This window comes from Lasioglossum baleicum, chromosome 3 (assembly GCF_051020765.1).
Source record: "Lasioglossum baleicum chromosome 3, iyLasBale1, whole genome shotgun sequence".
NCBI lineage: Eukaryota > Metazoa > Arthropoda > Insecta > Hymenoptera > Halictidae > Lasioglossum > Lasioglossum baleicum.
Window position 1 is genome coordinate 16,629,580 of NC_134931.1, and position 21,435 is coordinate 16,651,014.

The 21,435-nt window shown below is 40.6% G+C and overlaps 1 protein-coding gene across 3 annotated transcripts in view; it reads left to right on the forward strand.

The window, feature by feature from the left end:
- Positions 1-21,435, forward strand: part of LOC143222009 (irregular chiasm C-roughest protein) — a 299,381-nt gene that overhangs the window by 237,837 nt on the left and 40,109 nt on the right. For all 3 annotated transcript variants that reach the window (XM_076447808.1, XM_076447809.1, XM_076447810.1), the window contains one exon: positions 13,861-14,093. In XM_076447808.1, the coding sequence (XP_076303923.1) occupies positions 13,861-14,093 (233 nt within the window). The remainder of the gene's footprint in view (positions 1-13,860; positions 14,094-21,435) is intronic.

Sequence of the window (21,435 nt, forward strand, 5' to 3'; positions counted from 1 at the left end):
TTTGAAACATTGTCGACCAAAAATGTGCCTTCAGATTTTCACTTCCTACATCATGTGGAAATACATATGTATATTAGAAGCAAAACAAACGATGAAACAACGAAACTAGGTGTCTTCAAGCTTTAAAATGAGTCCAGAGGTGAATATGAATGCATATTCTGAAGTATTAGGTCAGTGTAAAAGTTCGTGTCCGATTCCTCGTTGAATTTTAATACTAAATCGAGCACGAACTCTTGCACTGACCTAATACATAGAACATGTACGACTGATATTCGTGCACCGATTCGAACAAAGGAGGAAACCCGGACAGTCGCACGACTTTTATGTACGAAAACAATGAACTTCTATGATCTGAACGTCGACCTCTGTTATCGGAATACATAAAAGTCAGAGAGGGGGACTAGATAGTGAGCCTCTCTATTATCCTAACTCGACGCTTATCCGAACATCCTTGTACCTCGACGTGTTCGGACAAACGAGGTTCTAGAACTGCGTCCTTCTTTTTACACGTATATACAGAGGGTAGGTCACTTCATATTATCACTTTGATTTACACGACTATTATTATTCGTAGCGGAAAATTGTTCACGTAGAGTTGAATGGTATCTGTGGTATCAATGACATACGAAGGTCACTCACTTTTTGTTGTGTAGTGCAATAACAACTATATTTTTCCATTTAAAACAAAAAGTGGATGATCTTCATATGTCCTCTACGTGTCCACCTACAAAAAAACTATTAACGTTAGAATGCGGCCCTCCATTGGACCAAAGAAGTACCATTGTTCAATATATATTGTTTACTTTATTAAATATGTTAGTATTTATCTAGTCAATTACTAAATATTATATGGAATGGAATTATTCTAAGTCGAAAGAAATGTTAAATTTTCAAGTTACAGTTGACCCTATTATAGTGTTTTTTTATAGTGTCTTTATTAAATATTCGTCCAACTTTCTGATCCTATTATTTTTTCGGTTTGCAATCCTAATGAAACGCTCGCGATTCTCGCTGACGGTATAATTATGCCGCGAAAAAGGACGGAAGAAAGCATTAGCAGTCGGGGGAAAAAAATACGGGAAGAGCGAAACGACCAGACGGCAGCCGCATCGCGACACTGCGGTTTCCCTTCGCATGGCCAGATTCAAAATGATAATGCTGCCTGTATATTTCGCCGGCACAGGGGACTGTAACCGGAAATTGCGATCCAATTAACCGAAATAATAATGCTGGTAATAGCCGCAGTGATTGACACGCCGCCACGATATATATCTAGATTATTATTAGTATTCAAGCATGTAAATAGGGCGGAGCGAATCTAACCTACATACGCTCCGGCGCGGCGCGGCGGGAGAAATGCGACCGGGCCGTTTTCGTCGTTTATTCAAATTTTTCGTTTTCCGATTATTGTCCTGGCCGAGTCCTCCCTTCCCCCCCCCCCCCCTCTACCCCAGGCCGGGAACCGGCCGGAAAAGTGGCCTGATTTTGAATTCGAAAATTCACGGATATTGCACGTCGTTCCACGTACCCTGCGTTCGTTCCCGGACTGGATAAAAGAGCCAGTGACCTTTCTCTCAGCACGCCGGAAATTCGATTGCAATTCACGAATCTCGCGAAAAGATTCTGGTTTCGGTACGTGTGATGCTACAAAATTTAAAAATCACACGGTATCCCTAAAAAGCATCTGTTTAATCGGACACATATACAGTTCTCTTTTCAGACATTTTCTTGTCAATGAAACAAAAAACTGTTACAGTAGAACCTTCGTATAACCGACGAGCAGAATCGCCAGATTAAGACTTGTGTCCCCACTCCCCACACTATCTTCCCCTTCTACGACGCTATTCTCCCACGCTTCCGCCGCGACCCGGTCACGTGACGCGTTCCGCTTCTGTATCACAACGTCACGTGGCCAATCCGGCACTGGCAGAGAGAGAGAGAGAAAGAGAGAGAAAGAGCAACTTTCTCCCCTCAATTCGAGTCAATTCCACTAACCTGGCGTGTCTGCCGACGAGTTCGGATAGTAGAGATTCCGTTCGCATAATAATTTTCTACTTTGTTGGAATCGCAAAATGCAATTTATATTCGTCAAAGATATACGCAGTAAAACTCCATGCATATGAACTCCTCGAGGGTCATGCAGTTGACATAACATGGCAGTTCACATAATAAGAGTCCACTGATGTCCTCCACTTATGTTCAGCTAAGTGGATTCAATCATATATCTTGCTTAGTCTTCGGATTATAGCAATGGCTAGAGTCTATGAACATGGAAATGACTTGTAACAACAATAATTTAATCTGGTGATTTAATCTTTTACCTATTTGAAAAATAAATTAAGAATCAAAAGCTTTTACTATTTAGTGGACGTAAAATATTACATAATTATATTAATCAGTAGATGTATGTATGAAGTATGCTTTGATCATTATAAAAAGTATTTTCTTTTCATTCGAGAACTTTACAAGTGCTAAGACCTGCAAAGTTTTTAAACATTGTACTTAATATTCTTGTGATTTGAATTATTATTGGAATTATTGGAATTAAACGACTGCTTCTTCGAAACACTATTCTGTAACTGACACGTAGACCGACTACAAATCACGAATGAGTTTTGTCCACATGAAATGTCCGATTTTAGAATGGAAATGATGTTTCTTGATCGAAACACTATTGCAGCCTACAGGCTTATTATAATTTTGAGCTATAAAGCTGATAACTTCAGATCGCGTTTCCAATTTTAATTTAGATGTCTAATTTTACATGCAAATAGATTTATGTCAACGTCAATCAATGCGTGGAACCAACACGTTAACGACAGCATTCTGTAAATTCTGATTAAAATGTGGTGATTAATCAACTAAAAGAAACTACAATATGGAAGAACCTGAACGACCAAAAAATTTACTAATGATGCTCACTTGTATCAATAAATTATTTAGATAATAGTGGCGTGTGTTTCATATGCAACATTCACATGAAAATTTCATTAGCACAAAATGGAGTGCTAATGTATCATGTTTTTGAATAATGAATCGCACCGACGCGATGCGACGCCGCGATGCACCTGCAAGTTCCGCCAAGTTATTTTACTAGTTTCGCTCAAAATTGAAGGTGTCGATCTAAAACAGATCGCAATCGCTCTCTAGTTATACGGATATAATATTGAATCTCGCGCCCGTCTGATAATAAATCGTGAACTAACATTTCTATTTTGAAGCTACTAATGGATGTGGCACAAACTCGGGAGCTGTTCGATTAATCAACTTCCTCCTGTCCATCAGTCTCTATTAAAAGGTTTCCTTTCTAGGCCTCGAATACACTTGACAAATGATCGCACGCAGCCAACAGATTGTACAATTTCCTTCGTATTTTTAGCGAACCTACTCTGAGCGAACACCATCTGATACCGCGTGGTTACTTTGCTCTGTTGTAGGCTTGTTAAAACCACGGATTGGTTTTGATATACAGGGTGAGAGTCACCTAATGTTTGCACCTCAAATATCTCTGTTGTTTTTACAGAGTGTGGCCCATACGATGCCACAAAAATATTTGTTATTTAACCCCTTGCCGTATTTTAACGAGTCAGGCTCTTCATGAAGATCTTAACAAAGCGTAACAAATATGAATGTTATGTGTTTCATTTTAGATTAAATGAAATTTGATTCGCTTGTGATCAATATTTAAGCATTAGAATAAATGTAGCCATACAAAAAATATAAATTTTCTTTTCCCTTCTACGACATTTTTGAGGGTAAAGACGTTTTAATCACTGTAACTGTAAAGAAAATGGTATGGCAAGGGGTTAGAAAGGGTTTGAACCATTCGTCTTTGTGTTGAAGATATGCGATGTATTTGTAAAAACAACAAAGATATTTGAGGTGCAAACGGTAGGTGACTCACCCTGTATATGCAGATGATACGCAAACATAAAAATAGCTTGAGTGAATAAAGATTCCATGTGTTATGAAGACCCCAACATAAGCCGAAATTTCTGAAATGAAAGGAGATATAGACGGAGACAGATCGCGGCGAATAGATGATCAAAATCCATATTTCATTTCCGTCGCAATAAATGACTTGGTGAAATTGTAAATTAGACTGAGAGAAGCTAAATGGAAGAAATAACGATCGAATAATTCTGTGTAACTGTGCGAAACGGCAGTAATAAGTCAATGTTTCATCGCACCTCTGCAAGGTTGATTTCATTTACAAGACCGAGTAGTAAATTCGCAAATTATGCAGGCAACGGGTCAAAGCGAGTTATCGAGATGCGCCAGTTAACCGAAATGCGTAACATCCTCGCTAAACGATCTCCAGATCCAGAGACGATCTATGCCTTCCAGTCGGACAGGGCGCAATTAATCATAGTTGTCTGTAGCGAAGTGTTCGCTACCTGTTTCGCGTAATTAAAATTAATTATGGCCGTTTGTAATATCACCGACTGCGCCCAGTCCAACACTAATTGTTCGTGATGCATTGTTTCGCCGCATCCAGTTAGTTGTTAAAGCTCTCTTCGACTAGCTACCCTGTAAAGGGTTTACACTGTTTACACTCACTTCGCACACCTCTTATAGCCGCTCGCTTCGGCTGGCTCCTCGTTGCCACGTCTTTCCAACCTTTATCCGGACACTTGGTCGGAAATTTTTGCTATTCTGTCGTCGAAACCCTTCTAACGGTAAAGTCACCCTTTATCGGGTCACGTCAACGGACGATCGCCCTCCGTTTCAACTTCGAACTCTGTACATTTGTGTACCGCCAGAAACGTTTGGGAGAACTTTTGTATGATCCGTGACCCTTCATCTTTCGGATTTTTCCGCAACTTGATTCGGTAACACTAAACCTATCGTGTATTAAAAGCGATTAAAATGGTTTAGCTTACAAAAATGACAATGCTCTATTTATTTAGATATTGTGCAATTTTAATTACAATTTGTGCTTGGATAAAGAAATTGATCGAATTAATTTCCATGTAAGCCACTTCGTAATTTCAATAATTGTAAGACGAAAAACTGTCCAATAAATGAAAAATGGAGGTCTATCCAGATAGCAACGGCATTCCACTTTGACTTAACGAAACGATTAATATTCATGTTCATTAAGTTTAGTTTGAAGTCTGAGAACGTAGATACTCCAACATCAAGGCAAACGATCAATCGATTATTATTGATGATTTAGAGTAAGAGCGAAGCAGAATATATATATTATTGAGGTCATGCGAAGTAACTTTTACGTTTAAGAAAATGTTCTCGGCGGCTTTGTTAAGGAGTTATTAATGAAAAACACAGACCAATCGAAGCGCGAATCCGTCCACTGTAGCCGCACTCTGATTGGTCCGTGTTTTTCGTGAATAACTCCTGAACGAAACCGCGGAGAACGTTCTCGTAAAGGAAAAATTTTTACATTTTTGAGACACTCTGTATAAAAAATGTGGGGAAAGAGTTGCACTATTAAAAATGTATTTGATATACGTCTGTTGGTGGTTCCGGTAAGTTGTCAGATTGTCAAATGTGCCGCAATGGTTTTTGACAAATAATTAAAATTGCATAGGTTTTGTATTAAATTACAAAATTTAATTGCTATTAAGATTCTTCTGTCGTTATCATCTTCATGGTTCTGTGAATTTGTATTTTCAGCATTGACAGAAAACAAGCCCAAAAAGCGAGAACGACTTAAAAGTTGACGATGAAATGCGAACTTGTCAGGCGACTTTGGAACCTCGTTTTGATTTAATTTGCTCAAGGAAACAGGCTTAGCCCTTCTCATTGAATAAATTATGTAAATAATTTGTTTTGTTTTTTTTTGTATCATACAACTTTTACATTTCTTATATTCAAGTGAGCCGCAAATAATTCCAGATATTTTTTGTGTGCCACAACCAAAAACACTGTTTCTAATGTTTTAAATTACACCTACTGTTACATAAAATCCGCAGTCTAGCAATGAACCCTGACGTTAAAGAAGGCAAGTTTATTACGTACGAAGCCGCAGCACCAATGAGACAATTTTATTCTATATTTTTGACTTACCGCGTAGGTAGCACACTGTCTGGCTACACCGAGTAATGTCAGTTCAGTCATTTCGTGCTCGAACGTTCTATACACGTGTAAAAGAGAAGTCCGCAGCAACCCTAAAGTTTGATGGCTGGAGTGACAACTGAAAAGTTCAGTTTCGATTCTGTACCGGCAGACCATTGTGACAAATTAGCGGAGCGTGAAATTTTCAAGTTTCCGATTCATGTGCCTCCGAATAATGACGTCGGTTCGCTGTATGAATCGTTTAACGCATCCCGCTTCTCTGTTCCCCGTTCGCATTTATATTATATCTCTGCCCCTTTGTTTTCTTTCCTTTTAGTATTACTCCCCGGGATATGAAACGACCCTTCTGCGTTGAACGAGTTTCCCAGGTGATTCAAGACATCCCGCGACTTTTCCACGGTCCTCCGGTTTTGTTTACGAGAAAGTTACGGCCGTGGAGTAACTTCGGGCGAGTTCTTCGTGTCATTGGCCTTGCCGGCATCATTCGCGACGAATGCGAGAGCGAGCGAGCGGCGCGGCGTTCCGCGCAGAAGTAATTACCGAAGCGGCAGGGTAAACGTGCGCTTCGCGGCTGTGCGAGCCCAGCTTCCTGGCCACCGGAGTTCCAAAAGTTCCCTGAATGGCCTCGCTCCGGGAGGAGTGCTAATTATTGCTCCCCCCATAATGCAACGGAATCCCTTCGAGTTTAACGCGCCCGCGAGTGTGAATCATTTTTGAAACCGGTGGCGAATAAAGGCGGATTCTCGACCAGCATGGAATGCTCGTACTTTGAAGGACCGCGCCGTCCCCATCTCCAGCGGAAGATATTCCGCGACGCTTCTATATTCTGCGGGATGACTCACGAGTAGGGTTGCCATCCGTTCAGGTTTCCACGGATTTGTCCTAGTTTTTAGTGCATACGGAGACGTCCGGGGGAATTTTCTTTAAGAACAGATAATGTTATTCGCTCACACTTGCTCCGCCATCACTATGATCATTTTGTGTGGTGTTTCTCCATTTTAAAAAAGTGGATGACCTTCATATGTACTCTACGCGTCCACCTACAAAAAAACTATTAATGTCAGAATGTGCCCTGCTTGATATTGTTCAACCCTACGCGAAACATTTTCTGCTACGAGTAATAATATTTTGGGTTGGCAAGAAAGTAATTTCGGTATTTTGAAGTGAAGCAGAGCACAATTTTTTATTGAAATCAACTTTAACGAATATTTTCCCTTTTGTTCTATGATCTTCTGCCAAAAAGAATAAACAAGGAAATATTTTATTGATTAAAATTCATCGCTCGAATAAAAAGATTCGGTTTTTTACTTCACCTGAAAATACCGAAATTACTTTCTTGCCAGCCCAATAGTTTTGTAAATCGAAGTGGTAATATGTGTTGACCCACCCTATATCGACTTAAAATTATTGTTCTAAGAAAGTTTCTTATCGAAAATCAGACCCAGAATTTTGATTTAACTAACTTGATTTAGAGAAGACAATATATTCGGATTTAGTACCGGGAAATTTTAATCCAGTTTTGCTCGATCACCTTCCTTGCGAGTGTGTCTTAAAAAATGTATTGGGCAGTAGTAATGTTTCTCCGAATGCTGAAGTGTTTAACATTGCATAATATACTTCAACAATCAAGAAAAAACCAAGTATAAGTTCGAAGAATTTTTTTAACTACCACGCACCCTAGCAAAAGTTATGATAATACTGGGGTGGTGATAAAAATACTTTATTATTGAATTGCTTTCCAGAGGGTACAACCTTAATCTTCAAAATCTGTATTTTTTCGTGTTTTTTATTTTCTGCAACCAGCATTCGCGACTAAAAATCGGAAAAAATTCTGGAATATGTGGTTCGATTTATCGAATGTGTTAGATTTCTTTCAGAATTTTTAGATGTTAATAAATGGACGAAAAAAAAACTGGTTTTCCGTTTCTACCCATGACTAGCCCATGCGCGAGATAGAGTTGAAACTTTGCAAGAAGGGTTGTTTCTTGGTAAGCTATATAAAATTGGCTGAAGGCAGGATCGCCAAATGAGGGGAGGGAACACGAATTGAGGGGGAAAAATGTTACCCCCTTTCTCTGCGGAAGCGTGGGGGAATAGCGTCATAGAAGGGGAAGGTAGAATGTGGATACAGGTCGTAATCTGGTCACTCTGGCTGAAGTGCGTTTTCGACTCCCTCACCATTCTTCGACTACCCTCAAGATGCAGCGAAGAATAAGCTCATAAGCCTCAACAAGTTTGAAAATTTTCTTGTTCGAATAATAATCAAGGCAGCTAAAGCTAAAACCAACCTTCATGAAAATTGCTATACGTTCCAAAGTGTGGAGAGCAACACTGCTCAAGGAAACTTTAAATCAAGAATCTCCAGATAAAACTACAGGTTTCAACCTACCTAAAAAACAAGAAAGTGCGTTTTCGTCTTCCTAACCGGCTAGGTCTTTTCTCATTCTTGACTAAGTAAACAAACATATTTATTTTTATAGTAATGGTTTATTCATTTATAAAAAAAAAGTAAACAAACATATTTACTCTTATAGTAATGGCGTATTCATTTATAAAGAACGGAGTTTTCTATAAAACAGTTGCAGATTATGCTAGTTCCCCGTAAAAAGATACTCTCCATCGATTTGAAAACAATTTCGCCGGTTTCTGTTGTAATGGCATCGAAACGCGCCGCGCCGCCGTTACGCGGCGTTGAAGGGCAAGATAAAACGGGGTAAACGGACGAAAATGAGAGACACAATTCCAATTTCCATTCGCAGCTCGGTGCGCAGCGGCGGGCGGCGTCTTGCCCGCGACGCGACAGGACGCGCCTTTATCGCCGCGACACGATACACGCAGCAGTCTCCAATTTTCCGCGATATTGTGACCACGTTGAAAACGGGAACGCCGTCGCCGTTGGAAATCCTTTTTGTTTCCGCGATACGCTAATATGTATCTGGCGTGGCTTTCAACGCCGCGTAAAAGGAACGAGATGCGACGTTTATTGCCTCCTCGGAGATTGCTGTTCGCGGAACGAGGATCGCGAGCCACGTAACCCAGGCGCGCGCGCGATGCATGCATTCTCGGAAGAAAACACATCGCGGATTATCCACTTTCGACCGACGCCATCGTTCGTCGTTTGATGCACAGGGGCTGAGACGTTAAGTAAGAACGCTAAGTAAAGCTCTGTATAGCGAAGCTTTGAGGGATACTCTGCACGCGTCTCTGTACAACATTTTTAAAACTGTAACCCCGAACAACTCGGCGGAAAAACGCGCCGGAAAGGTGATTGCCGTTAAACAGGAAGCAGACTTTTCACGTTGCCGTTCGAATTAAATAAAAATGAGATTTTTAAAGTTAATTTCGCGAATCCCTTTATCCTTGCCGGACTAGAATTTTATACTTTTATGAACTGGAGAGCTTTGCAGCGGAGGTCTTGTTTAACATCGAAACTGCCGTGCCGTTGAAACGACTGGTTAGTCCTTTAAAACATCATAAACGTCTGAGGTGACTCGCGACTTTTATTCCAGAATGTAAATGAAACGATGAATTTATTTAACGCGCTCAGCTTTCGTAATTCGCGGGGATGTTCCCTTCCGTCCGTGTTCATTTCGTTGCGCCGGAATGATTCGAATATACTGACGAATGAGTTCAACGCGAATTTTTTAGCATTCTACGTTAGTATCGTTTATTTCGTTACCCGGTGAATCACAATATTGTGTTAGACAGCGTCTATTTTATTGCGATCAGTTTTATAAGTAATTTAATATCGTCGATTGTCGATCACTCATTGCGTTACTAGGTACTTAAAGTACATTTAATCAAATCATATTGGATTGAGCGGAAACTGTTTGCATCCGCTACAGAATGCCATTACAATATTGTGCTACGCAATTCGAAATAACAGAGGCTAATGGAAATTACTTTATTTGTTTCATGCACTAGTTTTGCTAAAAATAATACAGTGGTACAATCTAGCAAGGTCGAAACTTCAACACTTTCCGGTCTATCCAACACAAATACTTTCATAGAAAATGATAATAGCTATTATGTGTTTTATCACTGTTTATTCAGAAATTTTTATGCAGTTGGCGGGATTCGAACTCAGGACTACCGTTTAACTTCATGATGTGCTTCCTCGCTGAGCCATGCGATGAAGGTCACAGTAATGTCCCGGTCATTGAGTGGCTGTGAGTTCAATTGGGTGCCAACAAACATTGGTCACTCTATGACCGCGGAACTAACAAAATTGTTTTCCTGAAGACAATGAAAACAAAATTTTCCTGAACAGATCATGTAAACTTTGCTATTATAAGAATATGAACTACAGCGTTCTTACTTTTCTCAAAAATGTAGACCTATACTACAAAATTTAATCATATTTACACTTATGTATTATTGCGATAACAAAAGAATGCACTTATAACTGTATACCAAAAGTGGTCGCTAATGACCTCGATGTTAATGCGACCTTTATAAATAAACAATTTAAAAAAAAAAAAAAAAAGAATATGAACTTTTTTTAGGAATGAACATTTGTTTTGAAACATTGATGTCTCAATTTGATGTTGAAAAATAAATGTTCATGAATAGAAAAACGTTTTTATATTCTTATATATAAATATATAAAATAATTAAAATACACATGAGTGAAGATGGGTGAGAAAAAAATTATTTAGTCAGAAAAGAATGGTGACTACATAATTGATTAATAAATCTGTATTCTTTAAGATTTGACCACCGAATTTTATTTTCAAATGGGGCACGAACTGATGCAATCATCTAATATTAACCTAACATTAAATTCGTGATCGGCGACCCCAAAAACCAGTTAGTACACGATATTTTTAGAAAGGTTTATAGTGTTCTTCTAATGTTTTTAATTCTTGGCCAGCATTCGGGCGTTTTTGCGCACTGTGAGTCAGTTCGTAGACACGGTTTCGCAAGTACCCTGCGATAGATCCCCATACGATTGACGCGAAGTTCAGTCCCATCATCGTCCAGCGAGGCGGAAGTCGTCGAGCAGGGTGGTCCGAACAAAGGCCGGGAAGTAAGGGAGAAAGTTTAGTCGCGCAAGTCGGTGACGATCTGCCAGTGGAATAATCGGCGGCCGCGTACAGACGAGACGATCCCATTTTTCCATTTGCGCTCCCTGTCTCCGTCGGTCGCAGGGCCCATCCCTTCTTCGGTTCCGGTCCTCCCCCGTCCGGTCATTCGTTCGTTCATCCGTTCGTTCGTTCATTCGTTCGTTCGTTTCGGTTTCATCCGTTCGGTGGAGCCGAAGCACAATTGCTTGGCCGTGCATGCCGTACAGGCGGTTCGTGAAAGTTGCATGAATGGAATGAAAGAAACGCGAACCGAGAGGGAATCGGTTGCATAGATCGGAGCGCGGCAACGGGGGTTTCTATACAGAGCATGATAGATGTCTGGATGTCTGGATAGATGGATAGATGGTTGGTCGGTCGGTCGGTTGAATCGATCGGGAGAGAATTTACTTGAACGCCCGATTGGCCGTTCCTGGTGTCGATAATCGTCGCGATACCGCGGAGAACCTTGGGAACGGCTGCTCGAGGTGTATCCTCGTATTCATTTTGACAACCGACGGAAAAGGGGTGAAAGTGGGCGGATCATGGGGTGGTTACGGGGCGAGGTCAATGGCGCACGGAGAAAAATGTGAGTACGCTGACGGCCCCGGCAGCGGACCGTTCTAATTCTCGTCGATTCGCGCTGCACGGAAGCCGCGTTGTTCCTGACAGCTTACACGTATACGCGGAGATTTCAAAATAAAACCGTCAGTCGGAGAAATTTCCTGCGTACGGCCCGGCGCGATACCATCGAGCAGACGCTCGTAAACCGTTAGTTTCAATCAACGGGGGTAAATGGTTTTCTACCCGACCCCTGCTTGTTCCATTTCTCGTCGCGCCCGCCGATACCCGGTCTCCTATCAAGTGAGAAACTTCTGTTCGTCGCGCCAGAGTCACGCCCCACGCTCGTGTTACGTTTCGCACTTCGACCCCGAAACGTTGACAATCGTAACGCGCCGCCGTTAGGCAGTTAAACAGACTTCTCGCACGTCAACTGTTGCGATCATACAAAATTCCACCAAATTCGAAGCTATTTATATGTATAAAGGGTCACATACCTTTCGTCGATTCAAACGTAAGAGGAATTCAACAATTTTTCAACCCTCGTCCGTCATGTCATTCTACCATTTGTAGAACAATTGATTTGAAACTTTATGATTTTTACATTTTTAACATGAAATATGATTTAATATCGTTAATAGTAAAACATACAAAAACACGGATCAAGGTTAAATACATAAATTGTTTATTTTAAAATAGATCAACACTGTGCGGATAATAAACTCTACTCCGTCGAGTTTGTCCGCATAGCGTTTCACCTCGGAGCGTGACGGATCAGGCTCATTCACTGCCCAGCAATTCTGTACGCGGTGTGATCAAAGAAGTTTTAACTTCAAAAAGTGTGCAAGTATGCAGTTTCGCACGGATCGCTCTGCCTGGACCTCGTTTACTTTGATTACGAGAAACAAGCACCATTCTTTCGCATTATACAGCTCTTTTGGCACGCAGAGTCGTAAAAGACCGGGACGCGATCAACGGACGAGTTAACAGAGCATACTCTGTGTACCGCCTTTGATGAGAATTCAGTCAGTTAATTTTATTTGTTAATATTTGCTGCGAGCAAACTCCGGTAATACGCTATTTACGACACACTAGTTGGTCGGATAAATTTATTTATCTCGACAACGCGCACAAACCAATTAGGGGACTGAATAAAGAACATGAAATGGTCGGGGAGCACATATAGTGGAACTTGGTTTATCGGCGTCTCGTTTATGCGAACAAGTTTTTCTTCGCTATCAGTTATATGAACTCGTAATCGAGGCTGTATTATTCGAACCAGCATTCCAAGAGCGACTCTGGTGGATATAGCCACTAATCTTTCATTTTACGTGTATCAGGCTTCGGCCTACTGTTACATAAATGAATTTTTAATGAATGGAACAACTATTTTAATACAAATATTTATCAACTTATTAACTCTTTGCAGTCGGAGCTACATTAACTTGAAAATTAAACATTTCTTCTGACCTATAGAATAATTCCAGTATTTAATTTATTTTTATTTTATGGCTATGAAATCGATATAACCTCATAGAATATTTCAATGTTTAGTATTTGATTAGATACCAACATATTTAATAATATTAAACAATATTTTGAATAATGGTATAGCGATTTATAGTGGTGGCTCGACATCACTCGAGTGCTTAAGTATGTGACATTTTTGTGTATACTTTTGAATAATAGATGTGCAGTTTATATTGTATGTATCCCATGCGAGTAATTTCAGGTTCTCGGTGTGATGCCTCAAAGATAGTTGAACAACTTATCTTTTCTATTCCAGCTGTTTAATAATTCAGTTTTAATACAATCTCAATGTACCAGCAAATTTGGTAAAGGAAAAGTGCACAACAGTGAATGTAGTCCCCTTTGACAACGAAAAAGTTTGCACCAGTAAACATTCTTTTATATATATTGTATTTAAAAGATTCACGCACATAGTTTAAAATTCGAATTTAAGTTCAGTTATTTTCTTATCTAACACCTTGGCTATTATCACCGTAGTGAAGTTATTGTCCAGATTTGGAAATTTACTGTATAGCTCCTACATTGAGTTTTGAAGAGGATTCGCAAAAGAGTTGGGAATCTAAGAAATCAGAACTTTCTGTGTCCGATTAAATAGTAAATACGTTAATAAGCCTGGACCAAATGAGGATCGTGCAATCTTAACACTTTCTCTTCTTCTATTTTTCAGGTGACTTCTCGTTACACATATACCCGGTGGAGCTGGAGGACGACGGCACGTACCAGTGCCAGGCCTCGCCGACGAACGACGGCCAGCCGGCTCTGCGTTCGAGATTCGCCAAACTGAGCGTCCTAGTTCCGCCGCAGAAGCCGAAGATCCTTCAAGGCGACTCTCTTATCACCACGGAGGACCGGGAGCTGGTAATCGAGTGCGTCAGCGTTGCTGGCAAGCCGCCTGCGGAGGTAAGATTCTCATCTTCCAGTTTTGAATATTGATTCGAGTGGATGATAACCTGTCCGTAGCGCTTTGTTCTCTTCGGGCCGAGTTGGAGCGAACAAAAATCTTGATACGCTTCCATTGGAGAGACGCGTTCGGGAAGCGAAGAACCGGTTGTATATAGCAGACAGATTTTTCTGCCAGTTCAAAATACGTCGTCGTTGCAAGATATCAATACACGAGCTCGACTATCTCTGCATACATATCATTCCTGGATCAATTAAAGGCTTATCGGGAGGCTTTCGTCGGGAGTTCCTTATCGAGCCTGTCGACCAGTTCTGCGCGACATTTTTCATGTCTTATACGAGGCCGTTGAAAAACTCCCATTCGCGCGCATTCCGTGTATTCGTTCCACTTTCGTACTGTATTTCAATGAGTTATCTGTAAACTCCGTCGTTCGTCGCATGTGCATACATACGAGGGTATACATCATTGAAAAGTAGAAACATCGATCGCGCATTTGCTCGCTTTATCTCGCTAAAGGAGCTGATTAACGCAACCTACACGGCAATTCAGCCGTTGCGTCGGACTATTCTTATTCACCGGAGCTTATTTAAATCGTATCCGGCGCAGAGATATATAGTCGCGGCATTGAGAGAGTTCTGAGGGGTCCGACGACGAAACGAGACATAATTTAAGAACGGAAACGTTCCTAGCTCGACAGCGCGGGTAGCCCGAGGGCCGAAATAACGCGTTAAAACACATTACGTCGAACGCGTAATTACCGCGCGACAGAGCTTTGTCCTCTCCACTCGGCGCGGCGTGTTGATAAAGGGACGCGGCGGCGTGTCCGAAAATTCTTGCTCAAACGGCTCGGTGCGATGATGAGAAACGCGACAGCGAACTCGGTGAACGTTTGTAAGCAACAGAGCCCGTTTCGCGCTTTTTGGCCGATGTTTTGGCATTCGTCTCGAGGCGATGACAGGCCAGCCGAAACGCTTTTAAACCAGCCAGAAGCGACTCGACGAAATGGCAGCTTGACCGAGTTCGGGTTGCTGCAGCAGCAACGGCAGCAGAGGCGGCAGGGGCGGCAGCAGCTCCGGCCTTGCCGGATATTCGCTGGAAAGGGAAAACGTATCTTTGAGGGCGGCTGCGGAGGCCTGCGTGCATCGCTGGTAAAAACGCCGCGAGATAAAAGACCGACTGGCGGAAAAAAAAAGCTCCCGCCTCAACCACTGCGCGCCGTGCCGCGCCGGCCCGCGCCGACCCGCTTCGATTCCTCCGTCTTTGTCTATTTACTTTGGCTCGGAGATGTTTTTGCACGCAGGTGCATGCGCGGTGGAATAGCGGCGCAACCGTAAACGGGGCCAGACCCCTTTCAATACCGCCTAGCCACGATGCCATTTGAATAATGGTATCATTAATCCCTTAGCAGCGAAGTGCTGCACGTACTTGACGCGCCGGTGACGCGTTATCGCGACGCCGCTTCCCACGATCGAATTATCGAATTATCGAGCGCAATGTAATTCCGAAGACACTCCCGATGCGAGCCCGTAATGAGGAAACGTAGGTCGATATTGAACGAGGAACATACTGCGGTATTCTTCCCGTCTCTTGCTCCGCTATTAGTCTTCCGGTAATTCGGCCCTCAAATTACGACGCCCCCGCCCGCCCGCTCGTACCCGCTCAGCTCGGTGCGTCAAATCGGACTTCGCGGTTAACGAAAGATCAAAATGTCGTTAGCTGGCAATGAACAACCTCATTCAGACGTTTATAGAATTTAATAAGACCTTAGTCTGCTATCCAGCGGTTTCCAACCAGTGTGTTGTGACAGGTGCGCGGGTTACTTATGTGGGACCCATGAGGAAAATTGTTCTTGAAATTACTTAGATCTTAAACAAATTCGCTTCCTCTGTTCTGCGGTAGAGCGACGACCTCATTACAACCAGAAAGAACAATTTTAATGAAAATACGGGTGAACGATTTTCTATTTAGAGTCTAGACATTGCGAAGAGTCGCCCGTGTACTGGAGTTAAACAAAACAGTTTGATGTTAAATGAAAAGTTTCACTAGAAAATGCCAAAATTGGATTTTTGTGAAAGGAGTAACATAATTCAGTGATGTAAAATATCATTAATCAGTTTTAGTATGCCGTGCTATAAACAAGGTTGACACTCGTCGTTTATCATTGCAATAAACATTTCATTTAGTCCCATCTTCTTGGGATTTATCCTAAGCAGTCTAGTTTATTGTAAATAATCAATGTTCATGTATTTATAGTCATCCTCTAACCTACGAAGCTCGATCAGATAATTTACACGACGATGAATCATGTTTCCAGTTCTTTAACGCACTAACGCTCGAAAATGATAAAAGTCGAACACAGATTATTTTACAACGATGTATCTTAATTAACGTATTAACGACTGTTTTATAAATTCCCGATTTAGATACTGATTTATAAAGCAGAATATCTTTATTCTATGTATAGAGTCTAAAATTAAATTCGTGTACAAATTTACAATTCGTGCAGTGATTTATATAATTTTATACGATCTTGTTTCTCTTAATATTTCCCCCATGAATTACTGTTTGAAATTAATCTAGTCATTGATCTAATTAACTGATTGCAGAATAGCTTTATCCAGCAGCGTTGATAATAAATAGACTGCGGATCTTAATGCTACTGTATTGTACAAAAATTGCAAATATCAACATTGTTTAACATCTTTAGAACATTTTGATTATTTAGTCTGAAATAATACACCTGAAAGTATATGAAAAATTTATACAAAATATTAGAAAGGTCCTAGGACGATACTTTATATACAATCTGACTAAACACTATTCCACTTAATATATTTTCAAATTCTTCTACCAATATTTTCGCTGTTTTGAATGACATCTACTCAATTGTTTGTCATAAATGCATAAACGTTATTTTTTCCATGCATCTGACCTTTGCAAGTCGCTGCCTGCAGCATATTAATAATAGGTCCACACTGCTATAGTGTTCGAACGAGATGCAACAGATAGTCGTTCTAGAGCAGGGGTCGGTAAACTTCTTTTGGAAAGGGCCAGAACGTAAAATTTTTAGGCTAGGGGGCCGGTAGCAAGCTCGAAGATATTTACATGGCTAGCTAATTCTACTCATATAGAGCAACGAAAAAAACCAGGATCAAAATTTCTTTATCGGGAAGTGATATTTTAACATAATTTTTTTTATTTCACGTAATTTTTTTATTTATTTTTTCGTGTCCATTAACTTCGCGGGCCTGATTAAAAGCAGGCAGCGGGCCGGATTTGGTCCGCGGGCCGGATTTGGTCCGCGGGCCGTAGTTTGCCGATTCCTGCTCTAGAGTATCGCGCAGCGCACTTTTAAACATCGACCTGCCGGTTGGAGACAAGTATCGCGGAGCCTTAGAAGTGTGATACAACTTTTTCATCAGCCGTATTTGATCAGCGCGCATGTAAAGCCATACCGCGAAGCCAGAAATCCGCTGGATAGTAATTTTATCCGTGGAGCTTATTGAATCGATGACGTAATAAAGATCCGCTCGTGGGGGATATCGATGATGCGGCGTTAATGCGGGACCGATTCGCGACACCGCGAACAATTTCGCGGCTGCCGAGCTTCCCCGCTAATTCACCATTCGTTCGGATCGCGTTGCGGACGCGATTGCATTCGTTAATGCAGAAATCCGTTTTCGATCGCGCAGCTATCGCTCGGAGCACCGCCGATGCAACGCGAATACGCCTTTCGGCCTAGATAAATAACGAGTCCCGGGGATTGTCGTCGACGCGGGAACCGGTGAAAAATTAATTAAATTTGTTTCGCAGCCATTCGCGTGACCTGTCCGCGCCCGGCTTTTTAATTAAAATTACGCGAATCCCTTGATTAATGCCGTTACACGGGAACATGGATTCTCGAGGCCGCGATGGTAACCGTCCACGAAATGCGCGTGCAAATATTTTTTGCGTCCTAACAGCCGGTGAATCGGACGATCACCGTTTCCAGCCCAGAGTCATTCTCGACCGGTGTGACCAGCACACAAGAATCGCGAGCGAGTAACTCGCGACCTGGCGAACGACCGGGCTGCTGCTGGCCGGCTCTGTCGAACGGAATTCAATTATCACCGCCCACTATACTATCGTTTGCTCGACCGTTCGATCGACGCCTCTCCAGTTTCATAAACATTATCGTCACACGGACGACAAAAACCTGGAAACGATTATAGCACTGGATAGGCACTGGTTCGTTCGTTCGAACCAGCCTTTACGGGATCACCCTCGCTGCACATATGCACTACGGAGGACGTTCGCTATACCTACTGACATTTTATTTAGAGATTTTTTCACGCCGCCCCCTGAAATTGTTTGATTGACTAAGAAAAGAATTCTTGCAAGTTGCAACAGATGAAGTTAATCGGATAAGAGGAAAACCTAGCAGATTCATGTTAAAGTTGCGATAAATATGAATTTCTATATGAATAGGAATATAATGAAGGAAAGACTTTCGATTATGACCAAACGTTCTTCTTGTGCAAAAATATTTATGATAATAGTACCACAATGTGATTTTTTCAATATAACAATTAACTAATACTGATGGTTTTGAAAATACATGTGTCACATTTTACGTATTTTATTGGAAGTACCAATTCTTCTAGTTGTTTCCATTATTAAATATATAGGTATCTAATCAATTACTAAACATTTAGGTATTGTATGAGGTATTATACCAATTTCATATTCATAAATTTTAAAAAATAATAGGGGGTGGAAATATTCTAGGTCGGAAGAATTGAGAGCAAAAGATTAAACATAACTTACTGCCAAAAATACAAATATGACGTATTCCATTTTCTTTATCCTTTGATAATGTAAATTGATCTCTAAATTAGCCTTCGCCATCCATCTGATTCGGGTAGGCGACTTAAAATTATTACTTCAATTGTAACGCGTGAAAACGGGCTTGTTAGCGGGAACGTGGCGGACAGAAATTAGACAGGCCAATTAATGGGCAAGAATCTTAATTCGTACAAAGTAAATTTGTGCTTGAATGCATGTAAGGAATTATGATATTTTTGGAGGTATAAAATATTTAAGTTAAACATTCAGCGTACTCCTTACATTCTCAATTGATCTGAAATGTTGTATATATCATTTTTTCATGAAATGAAACAAGTTTAGGGGGCGGCGTGCTCAAAATTTCATAGTTGAAAAATGAAGTCCACTCTGATGCACATCTTGAAACTAACATGGCGCACGCTATGCCCGGAATTTCAGCGAAACCACGGACGTCGGGAACTTGCAGCAATTCTACCGACACGGCTGGAACGTTGCGAAATAGAAATTAATTTTTTGAAGCGCGTCCAAAGTTTGATAATATTCCGATGGAATGGCTCGCGAGAAGTATTCGTACTATGAACAGCCGGCGAGCCAAATTCTGAATGATATGGATTCATCGTTCCTTATTTTCACATAGCCTGATTCGACAAATTGTGTCACCGAAATTATTTGCAAAGTATTTGGCATAAGACAAAAAATATAGTAGCACAATGTACTAAATTGTTTTTCTCTATCTCGCATTTTCATCGAGTTGTATTTATTGTTGCCAGTATATTTGAATCTTTTAAATAGTTACATGGTAAATATGATTATTTGAACGTATGAATTTTTGTAAGAATTATAAAGGGTGGGACATCCGCAAATCTCTCTCCAGTCCTCTACGCGTCCACTTACAAACAAAACTATTAACGTCAAAATGTGCCTCTCCCGATACCATTCAACCCTACGTGAACCATTTTCCGTTACGAATAATAATAGTGATCTACGTAAATCGAATTGGTAAAACTCTCCTACTAATATTCGGACGCCCACATAAAAGACGATAACTTTTTAAAACTTGGACCATACGATTGGAACTTTTTCGAAAAGTTAGAACGATTGGTTTGCTACAGAACGTGAAGAAAATTTTTGAAAAAAATTGCAAATTGTCGGAATGCAGAGGAAATACTGAAAGTTGTATTTTGCAACTTTTTAATGTGGGTTTGTATGGAAAATATAGAAAACACGTTTCGTATGTAGATCTGTATCAATTAAACATATTCTGAAAATTTTATTAGAACCGATCGACGTTGCTACAAATGTTTAAAGATGGTCAAAAAATTGCAGTTCTTCACGATTTTCGGACTCTAACTGCAATCACAATCTAAGGATTGTTACATCTTTCAATGTCTGTCGTTTGTCCCCGCATCAACCGATTTCGAATAGACTTTCACAATGCATATAATTGACACAGATCTACGAAACGTATTTTTTAAATCTTCAATACAGGCCCACAATGCAATTTTTGAAGAAAATTTGTTTCACATCATGCAGTGAACTAATTGTTCTAACTTCTGAAAAAATGTTCAAATCGTATAGTCCAATATTAAAAAAGTTATCGTTTTCTTTTAGAGCGTCCGAATATTAATGGGTGTCACTGTGTGTAGTGTGGTGACGACCCACCCTGTGTAGTAACTGACATAAGCGAAACATTTACTTCACAGGCAATAATGATCTGTCATAGTAAATTTAAGACGAAAACGTCGTTAACGTGTCTCCATGAAAACGTTTTCTTGTATTTTACAAATTTATAAATACCATAAATGCGTCAAGAAGATCCCTAGTCTAATAATACCTGCCCACCCCACCACGATCGCTCCAGACCGATGACATTTAGGTTCTCCGTGTAGGGTGAACAGCTATTATTGTGGTTATCGATGAATCTCAGATTTTTTATTTCGAAAAATAGGCCATTTGGTAATTATGTAGAAAAGGCGGCTCTCCTCGCCTATTGTGACGGGCTTGGAATATGTTGTTGAGCTCATCGTTCTGAACAACTTTTTTGTACACATGTTATCGCCGCTCGGCCCATTGTTTTCAAGATATACATATACGAAAAACTGCGGATAACCATTACATCGAATTCTGCTCTTTTTAATTGATCGAACACGTGGGGGGAGGGCTCCATCCTATACGCAGACCTAACCAAAATTTGTTTAGAATGCGAAAGTAACAACAACTAGTTTCACGTATATTCTAATAATTTTCTAAATGGAATGCCATATTTTTTGTTTTGATATTATGAACTTACAGACCAAAACAAGTTCAGCATACGTCTTTGAAATAATCTTGAGGTAATCCAAGGTTGCAAAAATGAGCTACTTTGAAAACGGACTAAATATAACCTGAAAAATGGAAACGGATACACGGCATTTTAATAACTAGACTGCGGATTTTATGGCAAAATTGGGTTCGTACAATGTAAAGCATGTTAAAAATATTTAAGGACGTCAATGTATTATTTTCAGCTTCATAGGA